This window comes from Pelecanus crispus, chromosome 10 (genome assembly GCF_030463565.1).
Source record: "Pelecanus crispus isolate bPelCri1 chromosome 10, bPelCri1.pri, whole genome shotgun sequence".
NCBI classification, from domain to species: domain Eukaryota; kingdom Metazoa; phylum Chordata; class Aves; order Pelecaniformes; family Pelecanidae; genus Pelecanus; species Pelecanus crispus.
The window spans coordinates 15,063,562-15,086,413 of NC_134652.1; the positions used below are offsets into that span (position 1 = coordinate 15,063,562).

Consider the following 22,852-nt stretch of genomic DNA (forward strand, 5'->3'; position numbering starts at 1 on the left):
CAGCCCTGTGACTGTGCCGCTGGGGGCCAGGGTGGTTGGCAAAGGGGACTGTCAAAGGATGTGACTAAAGGCTTCTGATGAGAAAGAGACGCTTTTTTTTTTTTTCTCTCTGCAGAGAAATGCCACAATGAGCTGAGTTTTCTGTCTGTGACTCACTCTGAGGCAAGTCTGGAGTTAGCACTGATGCCTGAAGGAAACCTGAGACAAACCCAAACACAATCCCCAACCGGATTAAATACCGCTGTATGTGGTGGTTTACACCTTTGCAAAGTAGCCATCACAACTTGCTGCATGCACATCCTCTTCTCACAGAGATAGGGGTTTTTCACCATCACTGTATATGAGAGTAAATAACTACACAAGGCACTGGAAGAGTAGATCTCCCACCTCACAGCATCAAGGAATGTGGAGACAATGAGTTTTAACCTCTGTGGAGAGAGACTGAGTTTTCTTGTAACAAAAAAAGGTCTGTAGTGTTTGTTTTGGTTATGATGTCTTGATGCATACCCCGCCTTCCTTGGGAAACTCTGCTTCATGGTTTACAGCACAGAGGAGCAGACCCCTACCACCACCCAGCCCTGCCTGTGGGATTGCTTCACTCTCAGCTACCGGTCCAACCTCTGCAGTTTATTTGCAGTGCATAAGAAAGTTAACATTGCTCTAGCACGCTTTTAGCCCAGAAAATGCTTGATGTCTCTTAAAACTTAATACAGATTTGTAGTTGAGATACACACATGATACACCCAAGCATCCTGAATGACAACCATGCTTATGCTTCAACTTCCAGCATTAGCTCGACACTGCAGAAGTTCTGACAACTGAATCGCTGAGCAACGCCACAGCAGAGCCGGCACTGCTGATCTGGCCGGCACCGCTTCCAGGGATGCTCAGCACCCCTGAAAAATCTCCCTCTTGCCTCTGAGTATGATCGGACAGACCGATGGACAGACAGCCCTTCCAGCGTGCGGCAGCGCAGGGAGAAGCGGCTGCGAGCAGGCAGGACCACAGGAGCCGCAGCTCCGCTCTGTGGTGATGGGTCTGTCTGCAAGTTAAGCACAAGGACGCAAGCTTGCTCTTTTTAAATGTACTATTTAAGACTGGTGCATCACTTCGTGTTGCACCAAGAAAAAGTGTTTCCACACCCTTTAGAGGCTTTGCTCTGCTCCGCTCCCTTCCCTCCCCCCAGCTCTAGTCCCTCTGTGTGCAAACAGCCCTAGCTCCCCATTTTTAAAGCCCCTACTCTACTACATCAGAGTGTACAGCAGTGACACTGGGATGCTTCTTCACTCTATGCCTGACTCAAAAACACAGTCAGTTTTGCCTAAGCCTCGAGTTAAAAAAAAAAAAAAAGTCTTTGGGAAAAAACCAGTAAAATTTCCTAATACATTTCTCATTCTACTTTAGAAACTTCTTCCATTCCTGAGATATAGATTAGACAAATATAGGATCACTCCTTACAAAAGATCTGTGACAGTAATAAGTTTGTCTCTAGGAAACTCGTACATCACTGTTTGTGCATCCCAGAAGTACTCAATTCAACCATGGTCACAGTGCAGGTAGATTCATGTTATAACAGCATATGTGTAGCCACAGGAGTGTTTTAAGAAATCTGTGCTATGGATTACGTCTTGAAAATTCAGGAGTCCTTATCTAGTACCCCAAATGGTTACTGCCTGAATCGCTGGTAAGAGTCAACAGAAAGTTGATTTCATATATGATGTTCCTGACTGTCAACATGGAACAACTTGTAATGAGATATGGAAACATAACCAGGAGGTTATTTTATAAAGCCATATTCCTTATGGTTATATCAAACAAGACTTTTACAGTTGTTTCAACATAACAGCCAAGAGAAGAGTGACAGTAAACCAACCCGTGCATGGGATGCACTGGCAGCCAACATCTGCAAGTTGAGTGCTCATGTACCTGCTAACCAAAGGCAACTCTGGATGGTGGCAAAAAAATAGGTGGCAGAACCAGCTTTTCGCTATGACTTACCTGGGGGTCTTTGGTGAATTAACACCACAGTACAGACAGAAATTTTGGCTTAAAAGCCATGAATCCAGCTATCAAAGGACTTGGTCTACTTCCTGGAGTAGTCACACCAGACAAGGATTGTCAGCGCCGAAGCCCAATGGCTGCAGAGGTCCAGGGTCACGGCACTGAGATGTGCTTCATCACCCAACCTCCATTTCCTTTTAAACTCCTAAATAGTTTCTATGACATCTCTGCAAACTGAAGACAAACTGATCTCTCAAGATCTTGTTATCAGTGGTTTTCAGCTTGTAAACTGTGGACTCCCCAGGACCAGAGCTTCATTTTAAGAGAAAAATAACAAGAAAAGCTAGTTAAATGTCAGCAGCCTTAAATCTGCTATCTGGGGCCTGCACCTCTGTTAGAAGATATGCAAGCATTAGCAAATCAAAAAAAGTCTGAAAATCACTGAGCCGGAATATTAAGAGATCAGCCTGATTCCCTAATTCTCCACCTTATTCCCTAATTCACTCTCAAGAAGAGAAGAGACTCCATCTCAAATGATCTTGCTGCAGCATCAGCTCCAAGCCAAGCAGATAAACGGTCTTGCAAAAAGCTCTCTCAGTCAGCAATGGTGTGAATTAGGTCAAGGTTGGGATAACGCAGAGATCAGGAAACAGGGCTTCCACGTAAGCCAAAAAGCTAAGTGCTAATGGCCACGAGAGCAATATATAATGAGCTCTTAAGAAGAACAACACATAACTAAGACATATATTTGCTCACTGGCAGTCAGCTGCATGTTGGTGCTTTAATGAAGTTACAAGGCAGAACACAGGAGTGTCTAATCTCCAGAGAACATTTATTAGTGAAGACAAACTACATTTCACAATGCTGCCATTATTTTTGCTAGTATCTCATTAATCATTTAATGGTCATTAGTCATTATTTGCTTAGCCTGGGCAGAGTACTCAGCTGTGCAAAAATACTCAGATTCAGGTGGTCCCTGCTCCACGGAGCCAAAAGTGCCTTAATTTGTCTCTGCTGCCAGTGACCATCAGGAGTTTGTGTAGTGGTTGGAGGGAGGAAATACTGTCTATGTCCTTCTTCATGGGCAGTTGAAATGGAAGGTGACTTCTGCTGTGATAAATTGAAGATGCTGAAAGATTTCCAGGCAGTGAGGGGTAAAACCCTCTGCCAGCTTTGCAGAGAAAAAAGACAATGATGCTGCTCTGCTGTCCTTGGATACCAGTGGGAGGCCGGTCCCCAAACTGTCTGAAAAAGGTAATAGAAAATAAAGCTCAGTTGTGACCTGCTGGTCAAGTATAGACAGGCTCTCAGGGGTGTCTACCTGTGTGCCCAGGGGTTAGCAACAGGCCTGCCTGAACCACAGAGGAGCAAGATATTGGTCTGCAGGCACTGTTGCTGGTAAAGGTGATTTATGGTGTTGATGGCTTTCACTTAAACACAAAATGGCCTATTTCCTCTAAGCCTTGAAAAAGCATTAACCCTTGTCCTCTGAATAAACACAGCCAGGTGGAAGGGGGTTTCCAGTTCACCAGCTGAGAGGTGCCGAAAACAGAGACTGGACCACAGTCCTCCCGTGGTGACCTGGGAGGACGTAGCTGCTCTCATGCCACAGGGATGCAGCATTTCACCAGTGACTTACTCATCCTCCCAGCACCCACTGTGGGGGTCCATGTGGATCCACACTTACCGCTGTAAAGGGAAACTGAGGAGAGGAACGCACATCGTTCGGTACCTGCTCCTTGTGGCCATACAGTGCTCATTTTAACCAAACACCGCGTGGAGGTGGCATCCCCATGTGGCAATTAATGAGCCAAGAAATTAGGAAGGAAGAGACATTCAGAGCTAAATTAATTTCATAGCCGTCTCCTGCAGTCAGGGAACGTGCTGGGCCAGTTCTGCATCCCGGTTTGTCCCAGTCTCTACAGCCGGCAGAGGCACAAAAAGGAGCGGGACGACAACTCAGCCTCCTGCGGTGCTGGTGGGGGCACCCCGACTGCAGCACCCACTCAGAGCGGGACAGTCAGAGTTGCTGTGCCTCTGCAGATCAATTGCACAACCCCCCATTTTTAACAGGGGAAATGAGGTCCTTTTTTTTGTGCCCTTACATCATCTCAGGAGCAGCTGACCAACCCATGTAACAGTTTTCTAAAAATATTTTGCCTGAGGCAGATGTTCAGGACAGAAAAAAATTCAGTCCGGGTAATGAAATAATTTGTCAAAGTTACAAACAACCGCAAACAGCTCCTAATGAGGTAACCCATCACCTCCCACGCCATGGGCCAGGAGCGCTCCCGCCAGAGCCCTGGCAGCCCTTCCCTGCTGCCAGGACAAGTGCTCGTGGCAATGGCCTGTTTCCAGCAGAGCAAGCTTCAGGACAGGTGAAATGTCTGCTCCTGGACACCGGCTTTCCTGGGGGAAAGAGGGTGCAGTCCCAGCATGGAAAAGGGAGACCAAAGTGTGATAAAGCAACTCATATCCTCAGCAGCTCACTCGTCGCTGGTGTTTGGGGGAGGCTGGGGAGCAAGCAGGGTTACTGGCACAGCCACAGTGCTCCTGCCTCTGTCTTTGGGGACCGACCCAGTGGTGAGCATGGGGCTGGTGGCACAGACTGAGGGCACAGCCCCAGACGCACTGCACCTGTGCTGCTGACTCTCTACTCCCCACCTAAATATATGTATAAGGGCTTGCTCTGGATATGCACACACCCCAAAGGCGTGCATGCACAGCATCAGTGCTGCTCCAGCATCACGGGCTCGTGCACAAAACTGCCTATACCCTTCTACTGAATTTGCCCTATTTTAAATGACCGACTCAAATTCTGGTGATGAAATCATCCTTTTCCCCAAGGCAAGAGGGACTGATGGCTGTGCTGCAACCAAAAGGGCTCTCCCCTATAGGGTAAGGGTTTCCCGCACCTATACCCACCACCCTCTCCATTATCCAAGGCAAAAAGCCCACGGCTGGTATTTTACTCCCATGAAGGAGCGGGGAAGGGCGTCCCCCTCCATCTCCCCATGTTTTGCAGTACTGAGGCAAAAGCAAAGCGTTGTCCAACATGGACGTCCAAAAGATGCACTGAGGAACAACAGCTTCCAGCGTGGTTTTGGAGATTTGCTGCCAAGGAGCAGCTGCCTTCCTCTGAGGATGGAGCCCCTGTCCAACAGCCCTGGGGAGCTGCAGGCAGCCTCACAGCAGGCTCAGCAGGGTGACTACACCGCTGGGGACAAGGGGCAGGTCCCCTTGCTGGAGGAGAGGAGACATTATTTTAGTCCTTCTTTCCTCTTTGTTTCACCTTAAGAACTGACTAATCAAGTGTGTTTAGTTTTGAGAATCATTTTGAACATTTTCCCACGTCTAGCAATTTACTTACCTCAATGGTGCTTTCTCTCTCTCCCCAGGAAGGTCCCGATGTCTTTTGCCACAAATTAAGTAATATTCTCTTTCTTCTATGATTCAACAGCTCCGTGTCTCAGCTCTGAGTTACTAGTGAGATCACAGATCATGACAGAGCGCAGTAATTACCCTGAGGCATCCTTTACAGACCTCTAACATCCAGGCCAGGCGATTGCATTTGGGAGAAGTAAAATTCCCTTGTAGCTTGTGCTGTCCAGAGGATGCTTCCTACTCTTTTTACATCTTATTTTCCTGAGCTGTTACAAACTATTTAGCCTTTACTATGTTTTTGCCCAGGAGACCTGGAAAGGCAAAATGATTTCTCTAAGGTAATTGTTCTACAGAGAGTGCACAACACTTTCTGAACCCGAGTCAGCACATAAATGCAAGCTGTTAAATGAGAAACCCAATGAGCATTAAAGCAGTTGAGAACCGAGACAGGCTGTACCCTGGCTAAAAATCACCTGTGGAGTTCAGCCAGGGGTCCTGCTGCCCTATAACAGCAAAATGGAGGGGGCCATAATGGCAAAATGGAAACATTATCTGATTAGCCGCAGGTTTTTATTGCTGAGGGATGAACATTAACAGTCATTCCCACTCACTTTCAGGTAAAGGAGAACACAAATATTATGGTTGGTGCAATTGTATTTCATTAAAGTAATTGTGCGAGTTGCTGTTTAGATCGGAGGAGATGACATTGTGGCCCTGTGAGTCAGTGTGTGTTGCACACCCGCTGTCGGCAACTGTAGGTACCCCTCCCCGCTGCTTTCGGCGTGATCCCGTCAAGGCAACCAGCCATGCAATGGGAGCCAGCGTGGGCAGAAACCCCAGTCCTGGCAACAAGTGTACTTCAGTGGAGATGGTTCCTCTCTTTTTTAACAAAATAGGTAAATGTAACACCCTTTTTTTCCCTTTTTACTGAACGCATGTGGAAACCTGAGCTGAGAAGAAATCTGAAAATATTTTCAGGTGAAAGCTGGGGAGAGGAAAATTATGTTGAATATGTCAGAAAAAAACTGAGCTTCCTTATGTGGCAATGAGCTGCATTTATCTGTAAAATAAACTTTTGAGAGGAAAAGAGGAATTGCCTCTGGGATATTTAAAATGGACAGAAGATCATAATCCAGTCGCATGGGACAAACGAGCCAGCTGCTCTCATTGCACCATGCCCTCTGACGGGGAGCAAGAAGGAGCCCCAATGCAAGGGCCTTGGATGTAGGTATGGTACAGATGTGACAGTATGGGTATGATGTGTAGCCAAGAGCAGCCTTTGCCCCACAGTGCCATTCAGGTTTTGAAAGCTATTGATTTGCACAGCCTCCTGACTGAAGAGTTGGTCCTTTCAGCCCATTTTCATAGGGAAATCTGAGCTCACGGTGATGTGCCATGCTCAGAGCCAGGTGTGTGCTCCCTGCCTCCCCCCTGTCCCGCTCAGGGCTGGGGATCTGCTTCACCAAAAATAAGCGGGGCAGCGGCAGTAACGCAAATGAGCTCATTTGACTCGCCTGGTTTCTCCCGGTCGATGAATCGCTCAACAGCCCTCAATCAGCAGAGAGGCCAGCTCACAGGAATCCACCGCCGGCTCTCCATTGAGAGTTAGCATCTCTGGGTGGGAGGGACCCAGCACTACCGGAGGCTGTCACTGGTTGGCACATGGGACAGCCCTGAAAATGAAAAACAGGGTGGAAAAAATGGCTGCTGGAGGCTGTATCCATCTGCTCACCTAGAAAAGCTACCAACTGCCCTGGAAGATAAGCACTGGGTGAGAGACAGACCTGTGAAAGCCGCGTGCCAGTGGGGAAGCCCCAGCACAGGGTTTTCCCCCTGCCGCGGCAGCTCTCTTCCATCCCCATCCTCCTGCCCCGATTGACTGCAGCTGAGCTGCATCCTCCACCCCGCGGCAGCAGAAAGGGGGGCGAAGGGAGTCAGGCTGTGCCAGGCAGCCCAGGATATTTCCCAGGAGGAGCACCCCTGGCCAAAATAACATGATGGACCGTTTCCGCATGATCTTTCAGCACTTCCAGTCCAACTCAGAGTCTGTAATGAATGGGATCTGTGGGCTGTTAGCCCTGGCTAGCATAAAGATGTATACCTGCTTTGACTTCAGCTGCCCCTGTCTGCCCCGGTACAACATGGCATACGGCTTGGGGATCATGTTCGTACCGCCTGTTGCCCTCTTCCTCTGTGGCCTCATCCTCAACAGACAGTCCCTGGTGATGCTGGAGGAGTGGAGGCGACCGCAGGGGCGCAGAAAGAAGGACCTAGCTGTCATCAGGTGGGGTTTGCACCGGCAGTGGCGTCCCTCCTTTCACCTCCTGCTTAGCTGTCTCGCCTGCATAGCTTTGATCCACCTGGTAATTAATTTTCTTCTAAGCTCAGCTCCCAAGACCTTTCCCCACGAGTCTGGAGGGGCAAGGGCATGGTAAATGCATTTACAACAGCAGAAACAAAGGCAGAGCCTCATCCCATCCCAGCAAAGGAGGGCAGGAGCACCTCAACACCAATGGCTGAATTTATGCTGCCACCCTGGGAAACTGCGTTATTGCCTGCCCTGTTGTGCACACGCAGGGTTTCTCCTGGGGCTTACACATGCAAAAAGATGAAGCATTTCCACTTAAATGTGCAGAAAGAGTGGCATTTTCATCATGGTCATTCTTTATTGATAGCCCTCCAGTTGAGTTTTTACTGACTTACACTGCTGGAAGGGAGAGGAGAATCACATTCAATCTGCTACAAACAGTTTTACCCAGCGCACAGGTTGGCACTGATTGCGGCAAGAAAAGCTGCAGAGAAAAGTGATTTTCCAGGTAGAAACTGAGCTGATGAGAAAAGAAAGAGTGAATGAAGAAGACAAGGGAGAGCTGACAAAGATTTGTGCATAGGAGACATAAGTATACAGTTGAGGCAAGCACACAACAAGAGGACCGTGCACTGCATTGAATGCAGGCAGCACGCAGGGCACTGCCACGCACTGGCACAGATTTCACTGGAAGGCAGCACCAACAAAGAGATCCCAGAGCAGAAGAGGCACTGGCTGGAGCAACGCTGGGGACAGTCCTGGGAGTCAGCTCCCTGGCTCTGGGAGGGGTTCTTGGCATAGGGCAGCCTGCATTCATCAAGGCTCTGGATGAAGAGAAAGCTCCCAGAATTTACCCACTCACTTCTCTCTCTCCTGCCCCAGGTACATGTGTTCCTCCATCATGCAGCGAGCCATGGTTGCCCCTATCGTCTGGATCATAGTCACCCTCCTGGATGGCAAATGCCTGATCTGCGCTTTCAGCAGCTCCGTGGATCCTGAGAAGTTTGTGGGCTTCGCCAACGTGAGCCCGGTGCAGGTGCAGCAGCTGCTGGCCAAGGTGCCCTGCAAGGACGACGAGCTCATGAGGAACAACACGTCCCGCAAGGCAGTGTCCAGGTACCTGCGCTGCTGGTCCCAGGTAGGTCACTGCCAGCAGAGGCCCCATGTCAGTGAGGTGCCCAGGGCACGCATCATCTGCTCCCGCTTGTCCTTGATTTGTCACAGCTTCACCATGGTCAGGCTGGGAGCAAGACTGCTCTTTGCTTCTTTATGCCCCCAAATGTTGCCACCTTCAGTGATAATCTCCAGAGTCACTTAGGTAGGGAAAAGGAAGGAAATAAAGGATGGTTTAATTAACAGAATTTTGTTTCTAGAAGAACCAGCAAGTTCTAAACCCAGATAATAAAAAGCAGGTTGCGAGGAATATAGGTGTCTCCTAAAGCCCTGTCCAGTGTCAGAAGATATTTCTAACCTCGCAGACATGACCCACTGTTTTAAGGACAGTGCAAGCTGAGACAGATGAAAGCAGCATGCTCAGGAATGACAGGAGAACAGGGCGTGATGGGGAGTGGAGCCCTGGCCAGCCCCTGCTCTTGGTACAGGAGTGCCAGGTCAGAGATGAGGACCAGTGGGAGGGCATTGAAAACAAGCCCTTCCTTCTTACCAAAGGGAGTTGCACGTAGTCTGGGCTGTCTTCACCCTGCTGCCAGGACTCCTGGGCCCTGGAGCCAGTGCAGGTAGCAGATGAAGGTCTCTCTGGAGATAAGCAAGTGCTGAAGGAGAGCACTGAAATCCCCTTGCCCTGGGGCGTTCCTGTGCTCAAAGCAAATGCCTGGCTACTCCAGGCTAACTTTGCAAACAGTTATCGTACTGAACTAATGATGCACAGATAAATGTCCTATATTCACTGGGAGGAGATTACACCGACCCTCTCAGTGCCATTTGGGGGTGCTGGACTTCAGGGACAGGTTAAGGATGGGACTCCAGATATGCCACATCTCCCCTGCAGCCACACAAATTCCCTGTCTTGGTGATACAGGCAAACAGCTTATGCCTGTCCTTGTGCCTGTTTTGCTCCTGTTACACTGTTTATTTCTTATCACCCAGGCACTCGGCTGGAGCATTTTGTTGATCCTTATTGTAGTAGCTTTCCTCGCCCACTGGCTCAGGCCTTGCTTCAACCAGGCCACCCTCCTGCAGGCACGTCACTGGAGCAACTACATTGACATTGAGCAAAAGATTTTTGAGGAAACCTGCTGTGAGCACAGCCAGCTCTTTGCTCACAAATGCATCCTCCACTTCTTCAAAAGCATGCGGCAAGAGATCAAACTGCACAGCTTCAGCTCGCCTAGGGAGGAAGAGGGGGCTGAAGGAGAGGAAGATCTTCCCTGGGGTATCAAAGATCAGGACCAGGTGAATAAACTTCTGAAAACGTGGTACTATGAGAAACCTCCCCTGGATGTCAGCCAGGTGACCCAGAGGGATCCCCTGGGGCGAGAGAGATCCCTTCTGGCCTGGACAGATGGCCTTGGTAGCCGGTCCAAATTCCCCCGGCACACCAATGTGTAAAGGGGGCTTTGTCCTGCAGACACTGAAGAGGCACTGCCATACCTCTGCACAAAGCAGGACCAGCGAGTAGATGACAGTGGTGCTCACATCTTCGTCCAAAACCTCAGCCCCAAAGGCTCTGCTCCAGGGCATGCCTAGAAAAACCTCCAAAATAAACTAGCTCTGAAGATCCAAAGGTCCCAGACTCAATCACTGTTAATGACATTTCTCAGCCAAGGGCTCTGTGTAGCACTTTTGTCATATTAAAGTTTGCAGCTCCTTACAGCTGTGATAAAACCATTCTGGCTCAAGGAAGGATTTAACCAAGGCAGCAACATCTGGCTGTGCATGCAAACCAACTGGAGCGGCAGCTTCACACAGGTGTGACAAGCTCCTGCCCATTTCAGTGAAACCTGGTTCAGAGAGTTAGCAGTTCTGACACTGAAATGATTTAATTGGCAACTCTTTTAGTACCACACCAACATGTTTACTCAGAAAGGCAAAACCACCTCCTACGTCTTCCCATCTGCTGAGAGCTCTGGCTGCCCCCAGCCCAGCTGCCAAACTGTTCAGCCTCCTCTAACAACCCGTCAATACTTCCATGCATTTGCAAAACAAAATATGGCAACACACTGAAATTCATAGAGCAGCATAAATTTAATTGAAGATACCTCTGGATAAGTGTCCCCGGACTGGGTTAGATTTGCAGAAGGAAAAGGAGATGGAGGCTTTGCTTAACATACCCAGAGCCACGGGACTGTGCTGGGGTTCAGGTGGCTGCTCTAAGCACTGGCATTGGGCCATGGGAAGGACACACTGACTCTGCCTGAGAAGTCTGAACACAGATTTTAAACACTCCCCTGCTAGCTTTTAGTACACACCTATCTATCCAGAGGATCATCCTTGCATCACCTAGACAGGCATTCCCACCCTTAGTTTCAAAACTGCTTGAATGTAACCTTACCTCTGAGCCTCTAATGCTAATTACTTTCTTACCTGCCTTTTTGCAGCCCCTGTTGTAGATGGTGCCAACCATGGTGCCAGTTCGACTGACACTTCTGTCCAACATTGCTGCGGGGATGCATTAAACTCTTTAACTGCAAACTAACCCAGTACAGACACATATATTCCTCCGGGCTGAGGCTCACACTGATGCCCACTTTGTCCCTGGGAGTGCGAGGTGCAAGATGGAGGGGCTGTGAGGAGGGGGTGTGAAGAAGAAACATCTCCTTGGCCGTGCATGGATAGATGGGGCAAGCAGGGCTTCCAGGAGGAAAGAAAAGGGTGGGAAAGGGGCAAAGAAACCTGCCACCACCTTGTGACTAAATCCAAAACAAGGGGTTGAATTGAAAACACATATTAATCCCCAAATTAACTTGTCGAGCTGCTGGGAGATGGGTCACCTCCTCCCCAGTGTGCACAGGGTCAGGGAGGGAGGAGATGCTTGGCAAAACACAGGGAGGCTAAATAACTCCATGGCCCACCCGTGGGCAGCTGCACCCCTCTGCCAGCCAAGGCCGGGCCAGGAGCTGCGGGGTGCAGATCTTTTCTTATTTGTGTAACAAAATCAGCCCTGGCTGAATCTCTGAGCTCCCCTGGGCATGCTCAGAGAGGGCACAAAGCCAGCTGTGGCCCATGCTGGCTGGGAATAGCACAGCAGTCTTCCCACCAGGAGGTCTTTAGGTCCAGGTAGCTTCTGAGTTCTCTTCTGAAATCAGCATTGCACTTTGAATTTTATCTCTGGCTTACTTTTATCAGACACGACATCACAAATCTCAGGCTGAGACTCAGTTTGGACTCACCATTCCATGCTAGTCAAATCAGCTATTTTCCCAACCACCTCAGAACAGAGGTCCGCAGCTCCCCTTTGCATGCTGCTTACCATGTTCTAGATTTTAAGTTATCCCAGAGTGGCCACAAAATATGAAATGCAAAACAGGGGAAGAGGAACAACTTTGTCATCTGTATCAGGAGTGAGAAAACCAGAGGATTTAAGGGTGCTGCCATAGACTTTTGCAGGTCTACAAAGGCTCACACACTGCTGGAAGGGTCAGCCTGGTCATGGGGTAGCTCCAGCTGGACAGGGCCGTGGGTGTTCATCCCTCCCAGCCTCCTCCCCGAGTCCTGTGCTGTGTTCCCCTTTGAAGCCAGAGAACTCTTCTCCATTGTGGAAAATGGCATCTGGCACCCCGTGATGGGACAAGAGGCAACAGGCACAAACCCAAAATGCAGGAAATTCCATTTAAACAGAAGAAAACTTACTTACTTTGAGGGTAATGGAACAGGCTGCCTAGAGAGATTGTGTCACCTCCATCAATGGAGATATTCACAACCCTATTAGATGCGTCCCTGAGTGTGCTTTGAGTGGGGGGGTGGACCAGACAATCTCCAGAGATCCCTTCTCACCAGCTGTGCTAGGAGTGTGTTACCCTCCTGGAAGTGGGAGCAGAGAGGGTCATTCACAAAATTTAGCAGCTCTCTGCCTCTCAGGGATGGTCTGACGCCTGACCTACAGACATGTCTGACATGCTCAGCGACCTTCACCTGCCAAAAGCCTGTGAAACAGCAGGGCTGACTGCAAAGACAACTTCCCCAGTCTCTTCCCCAGCTCTTCTGATGGGAATTGTGACCATTTTCATGTCCCTCCTCTCCATATCCTGCATTGACTGGGACACACAAAGTCCTCCCCAGCTCCCTGGCTTGGTGTCTGTCTTGGCTTCCAGGTGCAGGACCCCACACTGGGAGGGACTTGGGCATGCACCATCTCTCCTACGACCTGGTTTCCAAAGCACAAGCAGGTTGGTATCGTGGGAGGAAGCATCAGCTCTGCCTTCTCTTGCAAATCAGTTCGAGTGAACTTTCTGTTGGCAAGCTCACAAAAACAAGGTCCTCCCTAACAAGGCAACACGGAAAGAAAGACCCAGGCATTGGCTTCTATGGGTTCTGTTTTGAATCCCACTGACTTATTGTTGGCTTCAGTGAGAACTGCCAGTGCTGCACACCCAGCAGACTCAGACCCTTCATTCATATTTAATGAAAGGCAGAGTTTTCCTGGAGATCAAAAAGCTCTCTGCTTTTTACAAGGTTGATTCATGCAGGCTTTGATGTGAACTGCTCTTCAAGAAGCCACTCGCCAGGTGAACAGAGAAGCCAGCTTGAGCTCTTAGCTAGCAATACAATAAGCCTCATCTATATTAATGCAGACAAATCTCTTCCCATTTGATGAGATCATCCAATTAACCTCTCCACAGCAAGCAGAGCTAAGGCTGCCCAGGTGTTACCCACATGCTTTGTGCTCACCTCTGTGGTGGCATCTCAGGGTGAACTTGACATTATCAACTGACCCCCAGGGCTGGTGTGGGGGAAGACATCAGAAACTGCAGCACTGACTAAAGGTCAAAACAACTGGTTTGGCTTCCTACCTCTGTACTGACGCACTGCAAAACCTCAGGGAAAAGTATCTCCTGCATGCCACCGACCCATGTACAGCTTGCTTTGGTGACATGTCTCATAGCCACTAGTGCAGTCGTGCTGGTGCCCAGTCAGGTGTATCTTGATACCCATGTCAACAGCACAGGTGGTGCCTGGACTGGAGGGACTGAACATCTTGCAGGTAGTCAATACTGCAACCATCTGTTTTACAGTCACTTGTAGTCCCAATATTCCCCCATCTTTTGGCCAGCGTGAGGGAGCAACCTAGTGTGTCAAAGCTGCTTTGTGAACTAGGAATAGAGATGCAGGAGACCACCACCAACACAATCCACTTCTTTTAGGTTTGTGCTGTAGGAGCTGAGCCTGGCCCAACCGTAGCTATCATATCTCATTACTGTTTGTCTCAGTTCTGGCAAGCTGGGGAGGAGTCTGTCTGGTCAGCTCTGTGCTGGCAAATGTGCACAGGATCTCTGCACCGCAAAGCCCCTGGGTCTGCAGAGCTGACAGCAACAAGCTGAACTGAGCCGTGCCCTTGTGAAAGAGGAGAGGGATGGAAGTGATGGGAAAGCCTTGCACCCCAGTATCAACACATGGGACATGTCCAGCACAGACCTGAGCTGGCCCTGCCTGGGCTGCTCCTGGTGTGCAAAGAGCAGGGAGGGCAATGCAGGTATTCAGGTCCGCTTGGGTCCGGATCGCCTGGTGTTGCTACTGAATTAATAAGCCCAGGTAAAGTGGCACGGCTAAACTGTCAGCAATCCCATGCTGTACGGACCAGCCAGCCCAGCACCCAGCTAGCTCAGTCCTCCCCGCACCATGCACTGGTTGCAAGGGAAATGTGCCCTTAGACACCTTCGCCTCAGGTCAAGGCATATGGCCCAATCCCAGCCCCAGCCCTTCCTGCTAAAGGGATGCACGTGGCTGGCTCAGGTAGTCCTTTTTCTGCCCTTCCCGGCAGGATTTAGGTGATCTTCAGAGGAGCGGCAGCTCCAGTGCACCCTCAGCCCCTGGGGCTGCTGGTACCCGCTGGCTTGATGGGCAGGAAGGGTTCTGCACAGTCCATGCCTGTAGGTGGTCTGGTACTGCTGGGAAACACGGTCCCTTGGGGGAGAGCAGCTGCCCTTGGGCCAGGGAGGCCACTGGCTGGATTTACACATCCTTCTTGTAATCCCAGTTCCTGCACATCCCAGATTTATCAAGGGGCTGGGATTACACCCACAAAAGGCAGCTGCAAGAGAATTGTTCAGCCTCCATCACTGCTGTCCAGAGCAAAGTGCCATCAAGCCCTTCAGAAATGCTCATTGAAAGTGGGTGAAAAGAAGAAATCTCAGGCGAAAAGCTGAATCTCAGAGCTTTGCTGGGCAGGGAGCATCTCCTGAGAAAGCAGAGGCACCCAGGGCTTGGATGCTTTCAGCAGGACCCACCTGCAGAGCAGGGTGTGTCCTCTGTGCCCCTGTCCCTGCAGCCCTCTCTCCTTTCTCTGCCTGCTTTTCTCCAGCCCTAAAGCCAGGAAAAGCACTATGAGCCTCTGGATGTGACCAGACTATGTGAGCCAGGGTTTGAAGGATATTTTTAGCAAGCCCCGAGGGCACAGGGCTGTGAAAACCAAGGAGCTACAAGTGTCACCTTGTAAGTCTGGCTGAAACACAGACATTTGTAGGATGGAGGGGAGCAAATAACAGACTTTGGCAGTACAGATACAACATCCCACAGCACCGAGAGCTTTAATCTTCTTCCTCTGCCTTTCCTTTTCTCTACCCTTCCCTCTGCAGAACAAAACAGAGAAAAGGCATTTCCCAGTGAAGCAGAAGCAGGTACAGACCAGGGGGCTGGCAGACCTGTGAGGCACTTGCATTAGATGCTGCGGGGGGGGTGCAGACACGGAGGGCACGGGGAAGCTCTGGTGCCCTGTTTTTCCCTGTGTGTGGCACCACAGAGGTGGGGCGTCCCGTTTGGTCCTGGGAGGAGCACCTGCCTCCTGCATTTGCAAACAGCTTCACAGAGGCCGACCAGCCAACTCCCCATTCTGCCCAGGGCACAGATTGCTCTGGGGAGGGCACAGCCATGGTAATACCTGCACCCTCCAGCCAAGGGGACCGGTGACCAGGGGACTGCAGAAATGGGGATGTGGGTAAGAACGAAGATAGGTTTAGCAAACCAGAAACAACCCAGGTCCCACAGACCCAAAGAAGAGCAGAAGGAAGCAAATTCTGAACTTTTGCAAGCAGCAGCAAAATCAGCAGAAAAAAGTGTTTTAATTTTCTGCTTTAAATATTGGGGCTGTAAGGGTGCATAAATGAATCAGTGAACTGCACAGAGACTTGATGATTCCCATCTTTGAAGAGCGGGGCTGAAAGAATGAAGTAAATTCTGAATTTTTGCAAGCAGCAAAATCAGCAGAAAAAAGTGTTTTAATTTTCTGCTTTAAATATTGGGGCTGTAAGGGTGCATAAATGAATCAGTGAACTGCACAGAGACTTGATGATTCCCATCTTTGAAGAGCGGGGCTGAAAGAATGAAGTAAATTGAGGCCACAGCTTGGACCCCAGTCAGGGGAGGAATCACATCAAGGGAAGATGGACAAGTTTCGGATGGTCTTCCAGTTCCTCCAGTCCAACCAGGAGTCCTTCATGAATGGCATCTGTGGGATCATGGCCCTCGCCAGCGCCCAGATGTACTCAGCCTTTGATTTCAACTGCCCCTGCCTGCCATGCTACAACCTGGCCTACGGGCTGGGCATCCTCCTGGTGCCCCCCTTCATCTTGTTCCTGCTGGGCTTCGTGCTGAACAACAACATCTCCATGCTGGCGGAGGAGTGGAAGCGACCCCAGGGCCAGCGAAAGAAGGACCGGGCTGTCCTGCGCTACATGTTCTGCTCCATGGCGCAGCGGGCCATGATCGCCCCTGTGGTCTGGGTCTCGGTGACACTGCTGGATGGCAAATGCATCACCTGCGCCTTCTGCACCTCGGTGCCCGTGGAAATCCTGGGCAACACCAGCCACCCCAGCCTCTCACAAGGGGAGATGAAGCGCGTCCTCGCCCGCATCCCCTGCAAGGAGATCTACAATGGACAGGAGCTCATTGCCAATGAAGTGGCCATCAGGTACCTGCGCTGCATCTCGCAGGTAAGAGGCATCATGACTGTGTCCTCGCTGGTGGCTTAGGGTTAGGCACTGCCAGCCTTAGCCCTTGCCTTGAGGGAATCTCCTTGTTGAAATCAAGCTGCAGGAGGAGAGACTGGTGATTTCACAGGGGTACAAGGTGTTCAGATACAGCTCTAGAGAGTTACGCCTCCAGCATGGTGCAGAGACTGAAGCTGTAGGTTGTCCTGATAATTTGGTCCCCACTCCTGCCTGGGCAGCCTGGGGCTGCAGGGCAGCAATACACAGCCAAGCTGTATGCAGAGATTCATTTTGAGCAAGTTCAGAAGGGGCTGATGTGGATGTTGCTGCCTGGCTAGTGGGCTGTCACTCTCTCCTGTAGCCCACTGGTTGCCCGTGGTTGCTCTTGCTGCTTATTATAACATGTGCAAGCAATGGGCTAACTGTCTATGCCACTTGCCTCTGCCGCTTGCATGGAAACAGCCAGTACGTGTTCATTAACTGTCCCAGGGAGCCACAAATTAAGAACTGCCACTAACCGCTTGTCCTGTGCTTAATTCCTCTCAAGCCCTCTGCTTCTGGCCACCTTGGAGATAGGATGGTCTGACCCACTCTGGTCACTCATGTACTCCTGTTCAAAAGCAGCTCCTCTCCCTGACCTCCTTAGAGGAGACAGGAATTATTATCCCCAATTTAAGAAGAGAAATGGAGGCACAGAGACTTCTCCAAATACACAAAGCAGGTTTTCCTGGGTAGACCCCAATTCCCAGCTGCTGGGAAGCACTGGGAGCTGCAAAACAAGAGGTGCCACCCAGATACCCCCCTCCCAGGTGCACTTCTAGGGGGCTCCATTTAGAGCAGGGTTCACCCTCGTGAGCTCTGCCTGCACAGCCCAGCAGCAGCCTGAGCTGAGACTGATGGTGAACGATGCAGACCGGTCCTGGCTCTGCCCTCATCTCCCCCTTCCTGTCAGATGCCATTAACAGGGTAGCCTGTCACTGCTGCTCACCCACAATAGATGTTATTAAGCCCAACAGCTAAGGAAAAGGGTTAGACAGCTGCATAAACCCAGGGAGCATCTGGAACGACATTAGCTGTGAGTCAGAGGACACACACTATCCTAGACACAGGTGAGGCACGGCTGTATTGGAGGCAGGACCGAGGGCTGGGTGCAGGATTTGGTCTGATGTCATTTATGGTCACTGCCTGCTAATGCCATACATGGTGAGAAGCAGAGAGGTGCTACCCTACGTGGGTGCATTGAACAGAATTTCAGTGCAGATGCACTGACGTGGTACATAGGGTCTCCTTGTCTGGCATTTGCAATGTAAATGCAGCCAAATGTCAAACAGCCCAAGTGGAGCCAGGCTTGTTTGAAGCCCACGGGGGTCCTGCTGGCTGGTGGGAAGTGCTGGGCACGTGCTCTGTCTGCCTGTGACGGGTCCGGTTCCTCCCTCATTCCTGCAGGCTCTGGGCTGGTGCTTTGTGCTGCTGATGACCACGCTGGCTTTCTTGGTCAGATCCCTCCGGCCCTGCTTCACCCAAGCTGCCTTCCTGAAGAGCAGGTACTGGTCCCACTACATCGACATCGAGCGCAAGCTGTTCGACGAGACGTGTGCGGAGCACGCCAGGAGCTTTGCCAAGGTCTGCATCCAGCAGTTCTTTGAGGGCATGAGCACGGACCTGGCAGCCGCTCACTGCCACCCGCCCAGGAAAGCCCCCGCTGATGCAGGGGAAGCTGCTGAGAAGCTCTTGGGCATCACCGACCAGGGCACCATGAACATGGCCCTGAAGAGCTGGCACAGGTGCAAGCCCCCACTGCACCTCCACCCGCCTGCCCTCCCCAGTGGCAATGGCTGGGCAGGGGAAGGGCAGCCCCCCGCAAACCCCCCCGTGCCCCGGAGGGAGACAGCTGCCTACTACAGCCGGGTGTGAGGGGGCACAGGGCTCAGCGGAGGCAGAGCCGCGCTTTGGGGAGAGGGCCTGCAGAGAGGGCAGACAGGTGGGCATCCGAGCCAGGCAGGGGCGAGGGTCAGTGCCACAGGGGCTGCAGGGGGATGGGCACCCAAAGGGCTCGGCAGTGCCAGTGCGATCCCATCTGCTCCCACATCCAATCCTACAGCATGGGTAATTCAGGCAAGGGGTTTTGTGCTGAGCAGGGCAGCTAGCCAAGGCCATGATGGACAAGCTCCAGGGGTGCTGAAGGGCGCGATGCATCGGCCAGACGGACATGCCGTGCGTCCCACACCGCCAAGCACCAGGTTTGTGTTGTGGCAGTTCCTAAGGCAGACACTACGAGATGTGGAGAACTTCCTTTCTTTTAGCACATGCTCAGCACTGGGTCAGCGCACGTGGCTTTAGGCAGTATTAAAAATCCCCTGGTAAGGAAACAAGCTGGGGGCCCCCCTCTCTCACACTGAGCTGTGAAACCCCAAAAGTCTCACCATTACCCCTCCACATACTGCATCCCCACAGACACACACAGCTTCCAGGTCAAGAAAAGCTTTAAAATAAATTTGACCCAAGCAATGAGCTAGTGAAGGGACATCCTATATTGCATTACACGTGATAGGAATGGCGTGGTTGGTGTCACAGATACTACTCGACAAGGAGCCCACAGAGATGCTCCTTGAAGGGGTTGCAGACAAGGAGAGCAGCTATCACTCAGCAGTATGGAGGGTGGGGGCCAGACCAACCCTCTGCCACAAATTTGCTGCAGGACAGTTTGCTCTTGCAATTTCACCTGGATTCCTCCCTGACACAAAGACTGATATTAAAACCTGCCTGGGTGTTTGTTTGAGGAGCCAAATAAATAATTTAAGCTCACTGTTCAAGCTCCGCGCTTAGGCACAAGGATTTATAAAAGCTGTTTACAAAAGCTGTTGGCGTTTCTTTATTCGAATACAATGAAAAGGACTGGGGGGGCCCCCAGGCCAAGCCCAGGGTGCTGCCGGCACACAGCAGCCAGCGGCGAGCCAGCCCTGGCCCTCAAGAGGAGAAGCCAGGGAGCCACCGCCAACCCTACGCAATACCAGGTGGCTGCCCATCTCCATAGAAACTGAGGATGATGGGATACAGGCCCTCGAGGTGACTATGGAAATCGCAGCCCGGAAGAGTGTTCCCCAGTGGCCCTGATTTTATTACCAATAAGCAGAAGGAAAATCCCTTTTGAGAGATGAGTTTTACCTTTGCTGCGTCCCTTTTGAAATGCTCATCCCCTTGAAATTTCTGCTGCTGCGTTCTTGTTCAAACCAACTTATTAAGGCTGGCTGGTAACTGAGGTGACTGTCGTTTGCATAAACCTTAATTATCGGTGTGTAACTCCACAGAGGCTGTGGGAAGAGGAGAACAAAGGACCACAATGACGAGGAAATTCTCCAAGCTCCTGTGAGAGAGCCTTAGCAAGCCCATAGTCAAGGGCAGGCTGAATCTGGCTGACTCCCAGGAGAAAGGAGCATAACACAGATTTATCATTAATCTTCACACCACAAACTTTAATTAAGGCACCTGCCCAGAAATTAGTAGGCACAAAACCTGATTTACAAAGCAAAAGAGATTAAAAGATAAAGGCGGTTTCCACTCCTATTATTTGCAGTTCAGCACTGTTAATGGCTCCCCCAGAAAGGTGCACTCAGAGTCCCCACAACAGCGAGCAGCATGCAGGGCTGGTGGGCTCCACTGCACAGCTATTAAGATACAGAAAAACCAGCATGCATTTGCAAAGAGAAGTTTCTGCACTCTTAATACAGGTTTTTAGTCGCAGAGAGTCCCCACAGAGCCGGCAGGGCATCCTCCCTGTCCTGGATTTTGGGGGCATCTTTCATCGCCTCCGCGAGGAGACCGCTCTCTAGGGAACCTGACACAGCTTCCGGGATTCCAGCCAGGCCGCGGTCCCAGCGCTGAGCCCAGTTAGCAGCAGCGCCCCGAGCGCGGAGCGAGCCCCGGGGCCCCCAGCCGAGCCAGCAGATGCCGGGCGGGAGGGGAGCCAGCCCCGGGCGGGCGCGGAGGTGTGGGAGTGCCAAAGGGTGCACCGCACCCAAACACCTGGGAGCTGCAAAAACCTGCCCAGGGACCCCAGCTCTGGGGGGTAAGAAGGAGGACTCGGTCCAAAAATCCCAGCTGAACTGCTGATGCTGGGCTGAGCTTAGCTTTGTTCCAGGCAGAGAGGAACGTGGGCGTTGCTGAAGATTTGCCTGTGCTGAAGACATCCTGTGGGGAGGGCTGAGTTGAACCCCGGGGACAGGACAACGAGAAGGCTGGGGAAGGAGGACAGGGGCCTCCAGCCTCTGCACCAGGCTGGGCAGGAGCTGGAGCCAAGGGACAGACAGCGGAGAGGAGGGAGCGGCGCAAGGAGAACGCGACGCCTGCTCGGCTGCCTCGCAGGCACTGTGCTCCGCAGAGGAAGCAGCGAGCGGAAAAGCCAAGCCAGCCAGGAATGCACGGCGCTCGCCAAACTGCAGGCTGCGCCCAGCCTCGCATGCATGGCTCCCCGGCCTTGCTCAGCCCCCACTGCCCCCCGCAGCAGCCCCTCCGCTCGCTCCCAGGCGGCAGGAAGCAAAATCTGGCCACCCCACAGAGCTCGTGACAGCACGTTACTGCTTCTCCCGAAAACCCAGCCAGGCTGGCATCTTCCCTGCTGGCTTAGCCGGCTCACACACACAAAAGCAGCAGTTTCTGCCCCTTCACGTGGGGCGAAGGGCTTCTGCCATGCACAACTGCATCCCCTGGGAACCATGGGGGCTGCATCCAACCCCCAGGCCGGGGGGCTCCAGGGTTTCCCCTGTGCACCCCAGCAAGGCGCCCCATTGCTCCCATCCTCCAGGAAAACCCCAGGCTGTCCCAGCCAGCCTCTGCACAGCTGCATCGCGAGTCTGAAAAAGGCCGATGTGCTTTTTCCAGTGACTCATTCTCAGCCTTTCCTTTCCTTTTTTTTTTTCTTTTTAAAGGCACAGCCTCAGCCTTGCACCCAGCAGAAGCCAAGCGCCTGCTTTTTGCCCCACCCAAGCACAGGGCCCAAGAACAACCTCCTCCCTCCTCCCAAAAGCCGACAGCCGAGGGCACGTTGCACACTGAAAAAGGAAGCTGCCAAACTCTTAACGCTGTTTTCATCAGCTTTTGCTTGGTCCATCAGCGTGGCCTCAGCCACATCCCCACTTCTGCACAGCCCCGCATGCTGCCGGGAACCCCCTGCAGCCAAAGCAAAAACCACACGAGGAGCTGAGAAGGCTCCAGAACTGGTCTCATCAACTTTTCAAGTAAGTGACTTCATTTTTTCTTGCTTTCATGCATGTTTTGGGGAAAGACTTTAACAGAGGCTGCTAAAAAAATGAACTGCTGCAAAAAACTTTTCCCCTCCCCTCCTACCCACCTCTCTGTCTCCTAGACAGGCACCATCACCCCCGACCAGAGAAAGGGCAACCCCCCCGCCCCAAAATGGCATACTCCCTTTTGCCAGCTCCTCTTATTTTTGCTTTGCTGGTTGCCAGGCCCTGTCAGGAAGGTCGCAGGGCCTTGTTTATCAGGGCTATTTGCTGGTAACTCTAGTAACGGGGTTTTGAACCCCACACACTAGAGCAAGTTTGGAGGTTTAGCGTCTGGCTACAAACGCGGTGTACCACAAATCGCAGCATCTGGAGCTGGGGGCCCGGTACCCGTCACGTGGCTGCAGTTTTTGGCTGGTCTGTCTCGTTCGCTGACAAGAGTTTTGCATATGGAAGACTGGGAAGATGCAGGAAGACATTAAGGGCCGTTTGTGTTTGAACTCAGCCATATCACAGCCTGACTTTAAAGGGATTGCCATGGGTTAGACAGAGCAGGGAACTGAGGCCAAATTTCTGCCCCCTTTCGCCTCCGCTGCCCCACAAAGGAAGGGGGTAAAACAGGATTTGGTGGGGCAGATGAACCAAAGCACAGGAGAGGCTTAAAGCACAGTGCATGAGCAAGCCTTGTGCAAGAGACCATAAAGATTAAGGTGCCTTTGTCTCCTCTGCACGAATGTCCCTGTAGCTTTTTCCCCGCAGCTGGGGCTGCCCTGGGGAAGCCTCACTCCATGCATGCCAGCTGGGAGATGCCGGCATCA

General features: G+C 51.6%; 2 protein-coding genes across 2 annotated transcripts; both read left to right on the plus strand.

The window, feature by feature from the left end:
- Nucleotides 1-7,379: 7,379 nt before the first annotated feature.
- CALHM3 (calcium homeostasis modulator 3) lies at nt 7,380-10,261 on the plus strand. Its single transcript, XM_009486721.2, has 3 exons — nt 7,380-7,669; nt 8,576-8,831; nt 9,800-10,261. Exons 1-3 carry the CDS (start codon nt 7,380-7,382, stop codon nt 10,259-10,261), a joined length of 1,008 nt encoding a protein of 335 aa, XP_009484996.2.
- Nucleotides 10,262-16,248: 5,987 nt separating this feature from the next.
- On the plus strand, nt 16,249-18,708 carry CALHM1 (calcium homeostasis modulator 1). The gene is made up of 2 exons (XM_009486732.1): nt 16,249-16,797; nt 18,241-18,708. The coding sequence occupies exons 1-2, from the start codon at nt 16,249-16,251 to the stop codon at nt 18,706-18,708; spliced, it is 1,017 nt and encodes a 338-aa protein (XP_009485007.1).
- The last annotated feature ends 4,144 nt before the right edge of the window (nt 18,709-22,852 follow it).